General features: G+C 40.9%; 1 protein-coding gene across 17 annotated transcripts in view; it reads left to right on the forward strand.

Moving 5' to 3' along the window:
* The window catches only part of L3mbtl3 (L3MBTL histone methyl-lysine binding protein 3), a 109,424-nt gene that overhangs the window by 37,503 nt on the left and 56,661 nt on the right, over positions 1-15,260 (forward strand). For all 17 annotated transcript variants that reach the window (XM_075946996.1, XM_075946987.1, XM_075946938.1 and 14 more), the window contains 5 exons: positions 70-161; positions 2,168-2,272; positions 6,584-6,719; positions 8,478-8,569; positions 10,878-11,029. In XM_075946996.1, the coding sequence (XP_075803111.1) occupies positions 70-161; positions 2,168-2,272; positions 6,584-6,719; positions 8,478-8,569; positions 10,878-11,029 (577 nt within the window). The remainder of the gene's footprint in view (positions 1-69; positions 162-2,167; positions 2,273-6,583; positions 6,720-8,477; positions 8,570-10,877; positions 11,030-15,260) is intronic.

A 15,260-nucleotide genomic window follows, 5' to 3' on the forward strand; every position in this document is an offset into this window, starting at 1 on the left:
AGATGTCCTGGAACCTTTCATTGATTTCTTAGCTTCTGAAAGTCCATCCTTTGGTTTACTGTCTTTCAGGTTTGCCTCCTAAAGGCAAGAAAACTTGGTGCTGGGCATCCTACCTAGAGGAGGAGAAAGCCGTGGCAGTACCCGCAAAGCTGTTCAAAGAGGTACGAGTTCTTCTAGAAGCACCGTGGGTGAAGGCACGGAAGCAGGGAGCTCATCGGAACTCATTGTCATTTCCATTGTCTGCTTAGGAAGTGTGACGGGGGATAATTTCTCAGGGAGAATGTTACATGGACGAACTCTCAAAAGGCAGTGATTATTAGGTTGTTCACACCGTGCAGTACAACCCGTACACACTCACAAATGCTTATAATTTTAGCATTTTCATTCATTTTGCGCTATGGGAATACTAATACTGAATCACTAGTGGATCCATTTTATGTCTAATTATGGGAGACTGAACGTGAGTTACTGAGATTTACGTCCTGTTAAGAAACATTTAAAATGGTTTTACTACTGATTTACTACTGATAAGAATATTCCGTCATAAGTAATTTAAAGTCAGTTGAAAGTGTAAATGGTAGATACAGCTCTGTCTAGGTTCTCTTGCCTCTAGACTCAGGCAGGACTTGGTAAGGTTTCTCTAGAAAGGGTCATGTGCTTTTAAGGCATCTGGAGTCTGTTGCCATAATAGAGCTTGTTACATAATATGCATGAAGGTGGCCATAGATAGCATGTAAATTAGCAGGAATGGCTGTGTTCCAGTAGAATCTTATTTACAAAGCTGTGGTGGACAAGATTTGGCACACAGACTGCGGTTTGCTGACCCTTCATTTAAATCACTTAATGTGTTATAAACCTTCCATGGGTATCTTTCTATCTATGAATGAACAAAGGACATTAGCGTGAGTTCATTGGCCCTGAGAATTTTAATGCAAATGTAATAGAAATTGCAACTTGTTCCGGATAACTGTTTTATATAAGTTTGGTCCTTAACAGAACAGACTTTCATATTTTTCAAAAAGATTTGTTTTTGATACTGTGTGTGGGTATGTGAGCAGTTGCCTGTAGAAGCCAGGAGATAAAATTTTCTGGATCTGAAGATTCAGAAGGTTGTGAGTTGCCTGGTGTGGGTGCTAGGAGCCAAACTTGTGTCCTCTGTGAGAGAAGCAAGTCCCCTTAGTTATTGAGCTATTTCTCCATCCCCACTTTTTTACATTTTTATTAATCACATGAATAAGTGATACAGTTATATGATTTAAAGTGTCAGTACTAAAAGACAAAAGTATGACCCTGTCTTCTGTCTTCCTATCCACTAGATTTGTCTTTGCTGAAGGGGCAGTATGGCTAGTTCTAATGTTTCCTTCCTTGACTGTCATAAGCACATACAAGCGCCTCTCTGCCCTGTGGCAATGGCTAACCAATACTTTGTTAAACTTGCTTTTTAATTTTACAGTTTGGAGATTATTTCATTTTAGGTTATCAATCCCTCTATCTTTTTATGATAAACCATAATATTTTAAACACATTTATTCCGTAAAACTTTAAGTCGCTTTCTTGGTTTTCAGGCAGATATATGTATTTTAGAGAGGATGATGACATTCTGCATATCTGTCAATATCTCCATTAGGTACTTTCCCAGAGTTAGAATTGCTGCGAGAAGGCTCAACTTTGTGTAGATAGCATGACATTGCTACTGATTGTCCAGACTTTTCATTCCCAGTGGTCCATGTCCTAGTCTGCCTTCATAGGGCCTTCCAGCACACAGCCAGCAAGCTCTTTGGTCTTCACCAGTCTAACGGGAAATGTATCTTGTGTGGTTCTGGTGGGCAAGGTTGACTGTCTCTTTAAGCCTGTAAAAGATACAAGCTATAAATCATTAGATTTTGTTTTTATGACTTGATTATAGCCTTTGTGAATTTTTCATCTTTCATCTGTCCTTTGCTTTGGGGATTTTTAAGGAGTTGTTCAATGAATCTATATGTTTGATAAGAGGCATCTTTGGGATGGTTGGGATGGGACCCAGGGCCCTACTTATGTTTGGGAAGCACTGAGCCCCCCCAGTCATATCCCCAGCCCTAAGAACTCTTTAAGAATAGTAATTATTTAAATTTTGACAAATTGTTTACCCTTAGTGGTTGTGTAATTCTGCTGCCTTTTTGTATTGTAGCACCAGTCCTTTCCATATAACAAAAATGGATTCAAAGTCGGAATGAAACTAGAAGGTGTGGACCCGGAGCATCAGTCTGTGTACTGTGTCCTCACTGTGGCTGAGGTGAGCTTTGTTTTGTATTTGCTTGGAAAATAAAATGGTAACTGCAGGGCCATAATGATGAGGAAGAAATGTCCTTGACTGAATGTTTACTTCATGTGAGGCAGGATGTTTAGTAGATTTTTATGTATGTCATCTCTCCTGATCATCATGAAATCATGTCTTTTGAAACTCATGGTTTTTTTTCATCCCTGTTTCATAGGTGAGGGACATGAGGCCAGAGAGGTCAAGTAATCAATAGGAAATCACACAGTCTCAAGGTGATAGATCTAGAATTTGAAACAATGTCCATCTGATTCCATAGACTTTGCCATACTGTTTGTTTCTTGAGAAAAGAACTCAAGCAACACACACTCACGCACAAACATGTCCATTATATTACTGAGAATACTTTTTAATTTGTTTTTCCTCCTGTGGTAGCCTTCTTACTTCTTCCATTGGTCTAGGGTTATGGGTCTTTCAAAACCTTCTCCCCAAAGGAGTAAGGTGTAGGCACTGGTTTTGGTTATTGTAGAACTCTTTTGGTGACTGGATTGTAAGAAGCTTGCTTCCTGCAGAGCAGAGACAGTGCAATGTGGTGCTCATAGTAGTATAGTTGCCTAGAGCACTCTGAGTGTCCTGTGCTGACTGTCTTGTAGATGGAGTTTTGGGAGGGAGCAGTAGCAATGCCAGGTGCTGTTGGTGAAGATAAGGCCATGGTGTCCTGGACCTGGGTGTTTAGGGGAAAGATCTGGAGACAAGATTGAGTTTGAAGATTCAGGAAGACTATATTAAAGCAATCTAGATATATCTGTGAAAGAAAGGACCTTGGGAGGGTGGGGGTGGATTTTAATTACTGTGTTTACTTCTTTTTCTTTGTGGTATTGAAGATGGAAGCCAGAGGTTCACATTGCTAAGCAACCAGTCTATCACCAAGCTATGTGCCGAGCCCTTGACTCTTGTCTTTTGAAGGTTTATTCTACTTACTGTAGGTTTTTTGATTATAAGAGCTGTTTGATTTTTGTAAAAACTTCAGTGTACAATAGTACTGATCTCTGTCTCATCTGCCTCTTGCCAAATGGCAGAGAGCATCACCCTTATCAGTTACTACTTGCTTCTGGTAGATGCCTTCTCTGCACATCAGATTGTATATATCAATTTTCCTCCGTTACCTGTAAATGTTACATTGTCATATTCTGCCTTCTGTGACACATATACACATTTACTTTTTACCATGAGGTCTTATTGAAATGGTGTCTTTGTGACTAGGGCCAAGGGATGCCACAAAAATCACATGGACCTTGTGCAAGAGATTTATTAGGAGGTGGGGGGGGGGATGCAAATGGCTACCTCTGAATAGGGATGAAAAACAGATAGTGGCAAACCAGGCTCTAATGCTGGGCTTTATAGAGTGTGTGTGTGTGTGTGGGGGGGGGATATAGAACATGCACATAGGGACAATACAAAGATGGATATTGGTGGTTGGCCATTAGTGATGACTGCGGGAGTTGATGCTGGTTGAAGGTGAGGAGGAGCCTGTTTCTGGAAGGTGGGCTGTTCTTAGTTGACGAACTCTTGTTCCACACAATTGCTTTTTCTCATTTCAATATTGCTATCAGATGAATGGGCAGGAGGATGGTGAAATTGAAGTTAGACTGCATAGTGGAACCTGCCCCCATCCCCCAACATCTCCAAGTATGTTTTTGAGTGAACAGTCATTCTTCCCTTTGTCTCTGCATATTAGCCCTGGAACTCCTGAATGAACAGTTATAGATACACTGTTTGTGATGCTCTTTGCTGCGTGTGTGACAGTCAAGGCAGTATTGAGCCTCCTCCATCTCCTTAATTTTGCTGAACTGAGGTCATTTTAGGTTTAACTAGCTTTCCTTGAGTTTTTCAGTTCTTAAATCTTCCCAAAAATGTGTGAGATTTTGTTTACCAAAGACTGAATAAGGCTTTTGTTTTTATTTTAATCTACCCCCTGCCCTGAGAGGGCGAAAGAGCAGGTGGTGTCCTGTTCCCTGAGGGCTTTGGGGCTTTACTCTGGGCACAGCGCTTGCTCAGGAAGAAGGAGTAAAGGATGGGCGGGCCTGCCTCTTAGAAGCCAGTGGGTTAATTTCTCTGACACAGGTGTTGAAGAATTGTCAAAGAAATGGAGAATGGAGATAACCGTGTTGCTGGGGAGGGGGTGGAAAGGCAGAAAAGATTTGCATGAATAATGAGGAAGGAAGCTAGACAATCCTCAGTGGAAACATCCCAGCAATCCATCAGAGCTGATTTCTTTTGTCATTAGTCTTTCTATGCAGAATCTAGCCTCACACAGTCTCCTGCCTCAGTTTCCCGAGTGTTGGGATTACCACCAGGTAGTTGATTCTTATTACTCAAGGTCATTATGTCCTGGGAAACCTTTGCTGCTACAGGAAATGTAAACAGGAAGTGTAGGCTTAGGTTCCTACATCCTCTAGTGTCAGTACTTTGGTCAGGACACATATTTGTTTTTGTTTGATGATTCCTTGTTTACTATATTATTGTTTTGTTAAAACTGAACTCTCATTCATCAGCAAAACACCACATAAGGTTTGAATAAGGGTCCCATAACACACCTTTCCTCTGTTAGGTTGGCATAGGGTTCTGGGCACTCAGATGTTAATGAGTGAAATCACCAACAGAAAGGCTGAGGATGTGAAAAACAGACACTCTGTGGGGTACTTATTCATAAGAGGAAGGTCCCTAGGAGAAGGCCCTGTCAGTCCCTGCTGGGAACGTGGATCTTAGGTGATTCGTACATTGCTGCCATTCAGTATTCACCTCTCTACTGGCACGAAGTATGTTATTTTCGGTTAGAGATAAGTTTTAACAAGCAAGAGAATTCATAAGTACGGAGGTTATGAATAATGAAAATTGCCTTATTTTTTGCTTCCCAGAAACATTCACCCTGGGAATCTTGGGAAGAGGTGGGCTAGGAATTGGAAAGATGGAGGCTTTCTAGGGTTAGACCTTTTATGTAGGAGTTGAAAGGCATGGCAGTTCCTGGTGGGAACCAGTTTCATAAGAGCATGTGTCTGACACAGGAAAGAAAGGATATGGAAGTCCACAGAATGGAGAAGAGGTATCTGTCAATCAGCTGGGGCTCAGGGTCTTAATGAGAGGGAACAGACTAGAAGTATAGGACTGAGGATGACCAAGGTGAGAGACAGCGAAACCCTGTGGCCCAAGCCTGGGAGGAACAGAGTTCGGGAGTCAGCTATGGAAAATGCAAAGCCTCAAGGCAAGGCCGAGCTGGACAGCTGTCTCTGGGCAGGGAGCACAGCATCGCAGACGACAAGAGAGTCAGGACAAGCTCTGTGTGCTGTGACCACAAGGGACTAGGGGTAAATGACCTAAGGCTTCACTTGTAGGAGGGGAGCAGAGATAGCTGGGCAGAGAAGAGCCCCCTGAGCTCCCTCTGGGCCTGAGGTGGTGGAGGTGGGAGTAGCCTTCAACCTTCCTGAGAGATTGAATTCCCCAGAGACCCCAGTGTCACCTGAGACTCTAGATTCTGAAAGGAGTGAGTTTAATTGTACATTTTAAAATGCTACATATTGATACATTTTAAATAAAATATAGCATATAAACTTATAAAACACGAATAGGATATTATTCCTTTCTTTGCTCTCTGCCCTCCCCCCTTTGGTTTTGTTTTATTTTGTTTTTTGAGATAGGGATTTTCTGTGTAGCCTTGATTGTCTTAGAACTCTCTATAGACCAGGCTGGCCTCAAACTCACAGAGAATCTGCCTGCTTGAATGCTGGGATTAAAGGTGTGCACCTCCACACCCGGCCCCTTTCTTTTTATTTCCATTTCCCAGAAAAAGTAGTTGCCAATGTTAAGATAGATAGATAGATAGATAGATAGATAGATAGATAGATAGATAGATAGATAGATAGATAGATATCCATGTATGGACATGTAAACATGAATATACATGTCTATACATTTGTAGAAGGAGATACACAGCACACATAGTTTTCTCGCAGACAGACTCACCTTTTATAATTTGCTCTGCCACTTGAATTTTAACAGACTGTTTTGGAGGCATTTTCATGACAGTAACTACACTTTCCTCACTTTGGGGGCTCTTAGTGCTGGCTCTGCACTTGGCCTCCTGTGGGATCCTCACACTGGTGTGGCAAGCACCTTCCTGGCAAGGCCATCTCCTTAGCCCCACTAAGGATAGGTCGTACCTGATACCCAAGTTCATTTAGAGAGAGAGTGTGTATGTGTGTGTGTGTGTGTGTGTGTGTGTGTGTGTGTGTTTGTGAGTGTGAACTTACTCAACCTGCTGATCTATTTCAGGTTTGTGGATATCGGATAAAGCTTCACTTTGATGGATATTCTGACTGCTATGACTTCTGGGTAAATGCGGACGCCCTGGACATCCACCCCGTAGGATGGTGTGAGAAGACTGGTCACAAGCTCCAGCCTCCAAAAGGTACTGCTGCTTGTTTCATGCTTGAAATTCAGTGAAATCTTCCTTTCTCAGCCACCAACTTGGAATTCTTAGACATTATTCTTTATGACAGTTAAGTCAAGCTTATAATGTAAAACATGTTTTTTAAGAAATAAAATCTAATTTAAGAGAATGAATTATTTCCATGCTCTTATTTTCATAGAGATTAAAACCTGAATAGTAATAATTCTCGACTATAAATAACTGTTACATATAGATCTGTTTTATCTGTTCATATGTTTGAGTGCATACACATATATACACATTGCCTTGAAGAAAACTATTTGAGACATTAATTTTACTGCTAGTTCATTATATAAGAAAGTCTTGAGAAGCCAGATGTGATGCACACACCCATAATCCTCGTGCTAGGGAGGCCATGGTAGGATCATGGGTTAGAGGCCAGTTTGGGCTTTACAGTGAGTTCACGGCCAAGATGAATTACAGTAGATAGATCTTACCACCGAGAGAGAGAGAGAGAGAGAGAGAGAGAGAAAAGAGAGAATAAATATGAGTAATTGAGATATTATATCTTGAACCCACCAGCTTAGATATGTTAGAGATCACAGGGGAAAGTACAGCACTAAAAGCTATTGGGCTAACAATAATTACTTGTCAGTGCTAGGGACCAAGCTTAGGGTCTCATTCATGATAAGGAAGTGATTTACATTGATTTAGGCCCGTAGGTAATGGGGTGTTTTGCTTTTGATTTGTTTGTTTATTGAGACAGGAAGCCTTGTCTCCAAGTGAACTCTTTCCTGTCTCCTGAGTGCCCACATAGAGATGCATATCTGTACCTGGTAGAATCCTTTATATTATAGTCTACCAGGGTTTGTTTGTTGTTTTCTAGCCTGTTTTATGATTTGAAAGACAGACATGATCACTTTTAGTCTACTCCCTATGTATTTAATAGTGTTTCCTTCTTTTTAACTGTTTTGGGGGTTGTCAAAAATTCAACCAACAGTTTGGTACTTTTGCCTCCTCTCCCTGCTATGTTGGGGATGGAACTCAGGGGCCCTGACACAGGAGCTCCACCACTGAGCTACATTCCAGACGATATCTTATGGTAGGCTACCATCCCTGTCCCAACTAAAAGTCCGAGACAGTATGGCATTTTGAGATATCTAAAGGCCCATTTAGGAATTTCCTTCTCCTAAGGAAACGCTGCCTGATGAACTGGTAATGTTAGACAGAGACTTTTCTCCTACTGTCATTTGCCCAAACCCTTTGTGAACCTGGGATTATCCTTCACCCCTACCCCCAATTTTTTTCTTTTGAAGAACTAAAACGATTTATTTTTTTTTTTTTATTTTTTCCACCTTCCTATTTGCTCATATTAGTCTCTCAGAGTAAATGCGGTGAGGGAAATGAGGAGTATGATCACTGCAGTTCCCTAGACCTACTTCTGAGGAATTGTAACTACAGTGTGGACAGAAGTAGCTTGAGAAGGCAAACCCTACCTGGTTCAAAATGCATATTGCTTCCTTATGACTTTGCTGTACATCATTACCACATCCATTTAGAATTTAAAAGTAATAGTAAGGGTTGCTGAAGCTAAACACAACCTGTATCTAAAAACACACAGTTATAGATCGTGGGTTACTTATATTTATTTTTAAAAAAACCCATCATTTGGTTGTTTGATTTGAACATGTTCCAGCTACGGGCGGAGTAGGATGGAGAACTAGCTGGTGTGCTCTGTGTGTTTCCTAAGTCTGTCCACGTGTGATTTCCCCTTAGGGTATAAAGAAGAAGAATTTAATTGGCAGTCCTACCTGAAGACGTGCAAAGCCCAGGCTGCTCCCAAGTCATTATTCGAAAATCAGAACATAGTAAGTGTATCCAAAGTACTTTCCTTTCAGGAGGAGGGATTCTATTTTTAGTGTCTCATAGGATAAATCACAGTGACAACAAAGAACTATAATCAATTTTATTGCCTTGGTAAGTAGAATTCTCGTATCTTAATTAAACTTTAAAATTAGCTTCAATTCTTCATGAGTAAATATCTATTTTATAGCCATATTATGGTTGTCTTATTGAATGGTGTGCCAACATAATATGAAATCCAGGTGTGACTTACAATTAAAATACATAAAAATTAAATCGGCTGGAATATTATACAGTTCAGATGGGAGTCGCACAGGGTGATGGATACAGCCTTGTTAGAGTGTGGAGGCGGGAGGCCACCAGGGACTCTACCGTGCCTCTATTGCAGCTCAAAGCTTTGTTGGCCGCAGTTTTTGTAGCGAAAGCAAAGGCAGATGTGTATGCATTTTCTGCGTCTTCGCTGTCTGTCTGTTTTTATTCTGTGTTCCTCCCACGGCATATCTGAGAGAGCCTTATGCATTACACTTTCCCTTCACCAGGATGTGACCTAATTAGGACAGGGGCAAACAAAGTGTCATCCTTATAGCTGACACGGACGAGATAGGAGGGCATTCGCAACCTTACCCTGCAGACAAATGAGCCGCTTGATTCCGAGCCCTGGAATCAAAGTTGCTTTTACTTATTCCGCGTCACCCCTGCAACACCAGGGAGCCCTGGACCCTCAGCAGAGTAGAACACGTGCCTGGCTCTCTTATAGCACAAGCATCCTCCTCTCCTAGATTCACCCTTTAGGCAGCAGCATCACTATCAGAGCTCCCTCCACATGGAACAAGCATCAGCAATGGGGAAAACTTTCCCTCCAGACAGTGTTATCAGGCAGCTGGTTTGCGGGTGCAAATCTAATGGAAGAAACGTTCTCTGATTAAACTGAACATAAACCAGTTTGAAATAAGAGTGAAAAGAGAGAGAGAAAACATGGTCAGCCTCTTTTATTATCTCTTAATTGGGCAGCCAGCTTAATCACCGGAATTTAAATACTGCTTGTCAGTATCTATTCTCTGACAAGACATTTCCCTGGAGGAAGGTCAGTCGGCTGGACACTCAGCAGCCTGCTGTGTCTGCCCCATGGCTGCTCCCTTGCTGATGACTTACATCATGGTGTGATTAACTGCCTTGAACCATCACTGCATTCTGGGCATGGTTAGCATACACCCCAATCTTAGGCCATGGGTTGGTATTTGAGAGGCAATTAAGTTTTCTATTTCTAGAGGATAGTCAGATATTTATGGCCATAAGTGATATATAATTTCAGGGTTCAAATATATGGTAAGTTTTCTGTGTATTATTTGCACTCTTTAAATCACTCAGGACTTGCAACATTTTCAGATATACTTGCTTACATTTTTGTGACCATAGCTACATAATTTTACTTTTACTGTAAAGTGAAAGGTAGCATTTGTTTACTTAATGCATTAGACTAGTGATCATATGCTTCAGTTTGAAATAAGGGGTTTTTATCGGAGGATAGAAATGACTTATGTTATTTTATAGCTAACATAATGCATATTCAAGTAAAGTATCCTACTCTGAGATTAGAATATTTTTCACAAAAAATGGTAAGGGTTCTTTACACATCACTGTAAAGAACTAACTTAGTGAACCTCTATTGTTTACCTTGTAAATCCCAGACGACTGATAGTCTATGGATTTCCTTAAAATACGCAATAGTCCTAATGACAGCATGAATTAACAGCCAGCTCCTGTGTGCCGCTATGAATAAAAACTGTCTGTAGTAGTAACCCGAAGTAGCAATAGCTTGAAGCTTTTCATAAGCGAAGGTGACCTACTTTCCGTACAGCGCTTGAGGGATCTGCTCAGAAGCGGGAGTGAATTTGTACTGACTCCACATCTTTAACTCAATTAAGTGCATCTTTTGTGTGAAATAATTTTCATTGTCCAATCTGTAATCAAGGAAAAAAGAAAAAGAAAGGCCAGACAATCAGCTGCGTGGTGAGTGAAACTTGCCTGAGTCGCAGACATCTCCCAACTAAGGTGTTAAGACACACACTGGAATGAATTACTTTAAACTCTGCCAGGTTGCCGACGCTTTAGTTCTGAGGCTCAGGTAGTTACTTGAAAGTACGATAGAGCTTCGATGTTTATTGTTGCCGGTGGAAAGCACCCCCACTGTGAGGCTGGCACAGCATTTTCTATTAGGTGAAGATGCTCGTCCTTGAAGCTGGGGTACAGAGTATGTAGATCTCACTGTTGTGAAGTGTGCTTATCTCTGATTAAATCCGCTTGTTTCCATAGACAGCGATCCCATCAGGCTTTCGAGTTGGAATGAAGCTGGAGGCTGTAGACAAAAAGAACCCTTCCTTCATCTGTGTTGCCACGGTAACAGATATGGTGGACAATCGCTTCCTGGTACATTTTGACAACTGGGATGAGAGCTATGACTATTGGTAAGACAGTTTCCCCTAATGTGTGCTGTTGAGAATTTAATGCTTAGCTAGGGAAAGTGAGTTCACAGTTCAAAATTAGGAACAATGTGAAATGTAATAACAAAACAAAACAAAAAATCTCTATGCGTGATGGTGGTGTCCTCCTGCTCTTGGATGGTGAGGCAGGAGGATCAGAAGGTCAAGGTTATCCTCAGCTACTTAAGGCATTTTGAGACCAGCCAGGATTACCTGAAAGCTTGTCTTGAAAAAATAAAATTGATGGGACTGAAAGAGATGGCTCAGTGGTAAAGAGCACAGGTTGCTCTTCCAAATGACCTGGACGGATTAACAGCACCCACATGGCAGGCCATGACCCCCTTTACTCGGGTTCTAGGGGATCCAGTGCCCTCTTCCGGCAATGGTGAGCACTGGTATACAGATATACATGCAGGCAAATACCTACCCATACCCAGAAAAAGAAAAGAAAAAACAGATTTTAAAAGTTATGGTCTACTTTTTCCTTTTTCAGATTTTAAAGTTTTTGCTTGTCCATGTATTTCTAATTAATATCTTTTCAGATGAATCAGGGTTTGTGTTTGACTTGACTTTGTAATATGAAATTGAAATTTGCATCCCCATGTTCCCAATTTAGTCCTGCATGTGACAACTTAGACCTGCATATACATACAAATACAGACTCACTTTCCTTCTCCTCTTGAGGGTCTGGTGTAACTTTAGTAATTTATTTTAATCATCTTTCTATATATTTATACTCAACTAATTGAACCATTCAGATAGCTGGATATAAATGATACCAATGGAATATTATTTTTAATCCCTGTAATAGTAAGAACATCATACTATGAAATTATGCCATTATAAAACCATCGTACTAGAGCATTTAACTTTTATATGCATATATATATGGTGCTAGGGATCAAATCCAGGTTCCTGCATCTGCTAGGCCAGTGCTCCCTCTGGATATTATAGCCTCAGCCTAAGCCATCGCATTTTATTACACAGCTGATGACTAGAATTGGACTTCCTGGTGAACATCATCTGTGAAGTATTTCTGTCTTAAGAACGTGTGAGATCAGAATATTGTAGAGAGATGTCAGATGTAATATGGCTGTTATCAAGGGAATATTAATTTATGTAAATGTTTCATAGTTTTTCTTATTCAAGAGTTGATTGCATATATTTCCATTTATTGAGGGCAGTGCATATGGAGGTCACCAGAGTCGTTCTCTCCTTCCACTGTGTGAGTCCCAGGGGTTGAGGCCAGGTTGTCAGGGTTAGAGACAAGTGCATTTACCCATTGTATCTCATTTCTTAATATGTGTATCAGTAGATATTCTCATTACTCCTCAAACTGTGTTTTTAGATATCAGTTTTAGCTGAATCGTTTAAGAAGGAGACTCTTTGGATATGTTTTTTCTTGCCTGGTGTATATGTGTGCATTCATTTAGAGGCTAGAAGTTAAAGTCAGTGTCTTCCTATTTCACTTCATTGTATTTTCTGAAGAAGAGTCTTCCACTGGATTTTACAGCTTGCTAATTCATTTAGCCTTGCTAGCCATCTCACCTCAGGGATTCCCTGCCTGTCTTCTGAGTGCTGGGATCACTGGCTGGCTGCCACACCCACCTGACTTTCTGTCTGTGCTGGGGTCCCTAACTCTGCCCTTGAGGATTGCGCAGCAAATGCTTTATCCCAGGAAACATCTCTCTAGCCCCTACAAAAGACTGCTGTGCGTCCTCTTTATTCAACTTAGATAAAATGAATTAATGTTTATTTGTGTGGCCACAGAAGTATCACAGTGATTTTGTTGTTGCTGTTGTTATTGTCATATTAATTTTTTTTTGTTACTTTTTGAGACAAGGTCACTTTGTATGGGCCTGGCTATCCCAAAACCTGCTATGTAGACCAGGCTGGTCTCAAACTCACAGTAATCAAACTGGCTCTGCCTCCCAGGGCTGGGATTAAAGCCTTAGAAACCATGCCCAGCTCATCGCAGTGTTTTAGAGCCATAATCACGTCTTTGGATTTCTGGAATAAAGCAGTGACCATGGGAAGCTTTGTCACTGTTCCTTTCTCTAATGTCAGGTTCCTTGGTGAAGTAACAAAAAGGACCCTGGTTTCTTCTGAGAAAAAGCAAAGGGGAAATCTGATCTTTTAGAGCTGATTTTGCACTTTTAAAAGCGTAAACTAATGTCATTATTTTTACACTGGAATGTCCTTTGAGGATTATTTATATTTCTATTGACATGAAACCATATCTCGTTAATTGTCAGAAAAAGAAAGTGCGCTCCCTTCCTTGGGGTGCAGCAAAGGCATATTAAAAATTGCCTAAGTGCCCTGGATTCTCTCCAGTTCTCTAGTCTTTGAAATTTTGTTTCTGCATACATTACTTTGGTGTGTAATTGAGGATACAGATTTCCTTTCTTTTTCCAATTCAAAGTAGTTTTGAAGCCAGAGTCTTTACCCACCCCACACAGCCTTAGGATAGGGATACTCTATCCTGTTTTACACAGAGGGAATGGGAAGCATGCACCTGTCTATACCCAGTTACTACATGTTTAGTTGTGATAAAGTATTTCTTCCTTTTAAAGAGAAACATGATAAGAAAGGAAAATAATGTACGCTCGAAATAAAATACCTTTACCTCTGGGTTTCTTGATGGCTGTTAGGCTTAGAAATAACCTGAAATATCACCGGATATTGAAACTAGAAACTGTTTTTGAAGCTGCAGGAAGGAAAGTGAGGACTGTTCTGGGGATCCCACCGGCGATAAACACTCAGACACATCTGGTCCATCGACAGTCATTATTCCCGCCAGCTGGGAGTACACACAGGACCCTAGTGTAGCACCGTGTGTTTAGGGTGAGGGGTTTTTAAAGTCAAAAACTACTTTCTGGTAGCTTGCTCCACAGCTGCAGGGGAGGTTTTGAACAAGCAAGCAGTTTAACAGAAGCTAAGCTAAGTGGTTAGCTGGAGGGGAGGGGGAGGTTTGTGCAAGCAGGTTAACTTAGCTTTAACAAGCTAAGTTAAAGGGCATCTTTTCCTCAGGTTCCTAGGATAGAGTTGGGTAATTTTCCATGGAATTCCCCATCAAGGAGATCAAATTCTAGTTAAAACTGAAATGACTTCAGCAAGAATACAAGATAGAGGAACCTCTGTATTACCCCACCTCCTTTTGCAAACACCGCCTCTTTTCCCTATTACTTCCTGCTGTCTGATATTGGGCTCCAGGGGCAGAACCTATCATGAGAACAGTCACTTCTTATTCCCCCCAGGTTCTGGGAAATATTCTTCCTTGTAAGAAATAGTATTTCCTTGTGACCTTGTCTTTGGGGATTCTGGACAGCGTGATGAAAGGGCTTAACATGTTCAGCACAAATCCCTGGGTGGCTAGAACTGCGGCTTCAGCCACTTTGATTGTTTTCTGGCAGGGCATCTCAGTGAGGAAGGGCAGAAGTCAGCAAGGAACAGATCTGTGTAGAGGGAAGAAGCATCAAATTAGGGATTCACAGAGACCTCCTCGTCTTTCCCCAGGTGTTCCTAAGTAAACTGCAGACTTTTAAAAATGGATTTCATCTTTTATTTCTAGATATATTAATTGAGTCTGTGTTTATAAAAATCATATTTTTTGATGTTTAGGTTATTGTCCCTCTTTTGCCTTTTGTTGTTTTTTTTTATTGATTTTTATTGAGCTCTGTGCTTTCCTCTGCTCCCTTCCCTGCCTCTCCCCTCCCCTTAAACCCTCTCCCAAGGTCCTCATGTTCCCAATTTACTCAGGAGATCTTGTCTTTTTCTACTTCCCATGTAGATTAGATCCATGTAAGTCTCTCTTAGAGTCCTCATTGTTGACTAGGTTCTCTGGAATTATGATTTGTAGGCTTTTTTTTCCTTTATGTTTAAAAACCACTTATGAGTGAGTACATATGATAATTCTGGGTCTGGTTACCTCACTCAAAATAATGTTTTCTATCTAGCTCCATCCATTTGTCTAAACTGCAGACTTTTTAAAAGGTAGACTTCTTTTGTATTTATAAATTGAGAATAATAATAATTTTGTTTCTCCCTAATGGAATATTGATGTACTTGTAACTCGGGTCTTAGAGTGATATCAAAAGTGATTTCATTATTGAGTTTAGTTGGAGGTGCACTGTGTGTTGGTGGTGGCAGAAGGCCATGGAGTGCATGAGACTTAGTCACAAACTTCAGCCCCGAAGGCCCGTGTTCTCCCGTGGGA

The sequence above is a fragment of the Microtus pennsylvanicus genome, chromosome 1 (assembly GCF_037038515.1).
Source record: "Microtus pennsylvanicus isolate mMicPen1 chromosome 1, mMicPen1.hap1, whole genome shotgun sequence".
In the NCBI taxonomy this organism is placed as follows: domain Eukaryota; kingdom Metazoa; phylum Chordata; class Mammalia; order Rodentia; family Cricetidae; genus Microtus; species Microtus pennsylvanicus.